Source organism: Atta colombica, unplaced genomic scaffold (genome assembly GCF_001594045.1).
Source record: "Atta colombica isolate Treedump-2 unplaced genomic scaffold, Acol1.0 scaffold10, whole genome shotgun sequence".
Lineage (NCBI taxonomy): Eukaryota > Metazoa > Arthropoda > Insecta > Hymenoptera > Formicidae > Atta > Atta colombica.
In genome coordinates this window covers 500,255-502,217 of record NW_017259184.1, presented here as the reverse complement: position 1 = coordinate 502,217, position 1,963 = coordinate 500,255, and the positions used below count along the sequence as shown (strand labels likewise).

The following is a 1,963-nucleotide window of genomic DNA, read 5'->3' as shown; positions in this document are numbered from 1 at the left end:
TATATATATATATATATATATATATATAAAGAATTCTTGTATAAGAAATCTGAAAAAAATAAAAAATTTGAAAAATTACATTAAAAATTCAAAGAAAAATATTTTTATACTATCACTCTGATAAACATTTTTCTCAGAATTTTCAATATAATTTTTCTGAATTTTTATGTAAATTTCAGTAAAAATTCTATAAATTTCTGTAAAGATAATATTTTACAGAATTTTTGAATAGTTTTTAACTTTTTAGGAAATTTTTCATATTTTTTGTTCCACATTACTATATACAATTATGAAAGGAAAATTATGCTTTTTTTTTGCGATAATCTTGATGCTATACGTAAAACTTAACAATATTATGATGTAAATGCTATTGAGAGTGAGCATACTAGTGAAATACATAACAATATCTTCATTATTAATTGTATCATTTTTTTATTAGACTAGTTTAGAATTTTTACATTAAAGTATACGCAATGCAAATCATTGAACATTATCGGCTGGTTGGAGATCAGCTAAGAAGACATTATACTGATCCATAATGCTCGATTCTCTAGATGTATTAGTTTTATCATCATATTGCGAACCGACAGTCCATAAAGTCTCCAAGTCGAAATGTTCTCTAGCAGAACCAGATAAAATATGCAGAGCGATATTTCCTGCAATACAAATAACGCACAATTTTATAAATTCTAATAAATACGAATCTAATACATACGAAAAAAACTCTAATAAATACGAAATTATTTTATAGTTATTAATGTTATTTATGTACTTCAATTTATAATAAATAGTAAGCTTGTGGAGAGTTTATAATATTTAACATATAGTGATCATATAGAATGATAGACTGTCTTTAAATATTTTTCAACATTTTGATGAGAATCTAGAAACAAGATAAAAATAATTATATTATATATTGTGTAAATATATAATATAATGATTTTTTACATTTTTTATTCTAATTCTAGATTATCTTATTTTTACATTTCTAAAACAAATGTTGAAAAATGATTAAAGATATTTGTGTAAATTTATACAAATACTATATAATTATATACTTGTGTATAATTATATAATATATATAATTTTATTATTCATTGACTAGCTTTTGGCAACCATTACATAAGAATTGTAACCTATTAAAACATAAAATATAATTTTCTAATTCAAAGAATATATTACCTAAATCCAAGGCCATCCAATCCTTTGATTTCTCCCCCTCGATTTTAGGTATCAACTCATTTTGATATCTTTTCAGTTTGTAAACCTTGCGTATAAAAGTGGCCAAAGCATTTATGTGCTTTTGTGAATTTCCAGTCACAACAACGATGTAATCCACGTAAGCATACTCCTTGGGAACGGAAGCGACAAAGATATTCTTGGCCTTATCTCTTTCTAATAACTCAACAAGTTGATCGATGTCGAATACTCCAGTAACACCATCTAATACACATATACACAATTTGATTGTTACTCTACAGCCATCATTTAATTCCTTAATAATTTCATCATCTTTTATTAATTGAAAACAATATTTATTATATATTGTATAATATTCATACATCATATATTTTATTAATATAAATTATATATACTTAAGTACATTATTTCCTAAATATTTATTTTCCTAGAAATTTAACCAATATAATTATATTAAATTTGTAATAAAATTTAAACAATTTCATATCTTTGTTAAATAAAAATCAATTTGTTACATATAATAATTATATACTATACACTTTCTTAATATAAATTATCCTCATGAAAATTTTTCTCATAATTTTTATTTTTACAAATTGGAACATTTTTCAAAAATATTTGGAAATATTCGGAAAATTGACATCTTCTCTCAGAATTTTTCATGTAAGTGAATTCTGAAATATTCTGAAATTTTCATCCCATAATTTTTAAAAAGTATTTTTTAGATTTTATAACATTTCATCAGAAATTGTACTTACAAAAA

The 1,963-nt window shown here is 22.4% G+C and overlaps 1 protein-coding gene across 3 annotated transcripts in view; it reads right to left on the bottom strand.

The window, feature by feature from the left end:
- LOC108684220 (mitochondrial assembly of ribosomal large subunit protein 1) overlaps nucleotides 1–1,963 on the bottom strand; it is a 3,531-nt gene that overhangs the window by 930 nt on the left and 638 nt on the right. Inside the window, exons 2-3 of one of the 3 annotated variants that reach the window (XM_018188433.1) lie at nucleotides 1,183–1,443; nucleotides 585–656 (exon numbers count right to left, since the gene is read on the bottom strand). In XM_018188433.1, the coding sequence (XP_018043922.1) occupies nucleotides 585–656; nucleotides 1,183–1,443 (333 nt within the window). Of the gene's footprint in view, nucleotides 1–458; nucleotides 657–1,182; nucleotides 1,444–1,963 lie in introns of all 3 variants that reach the window. The other 2 variants (XM_018188444.1, XM_018188453.1) reach the window with 2 other exon arrangements.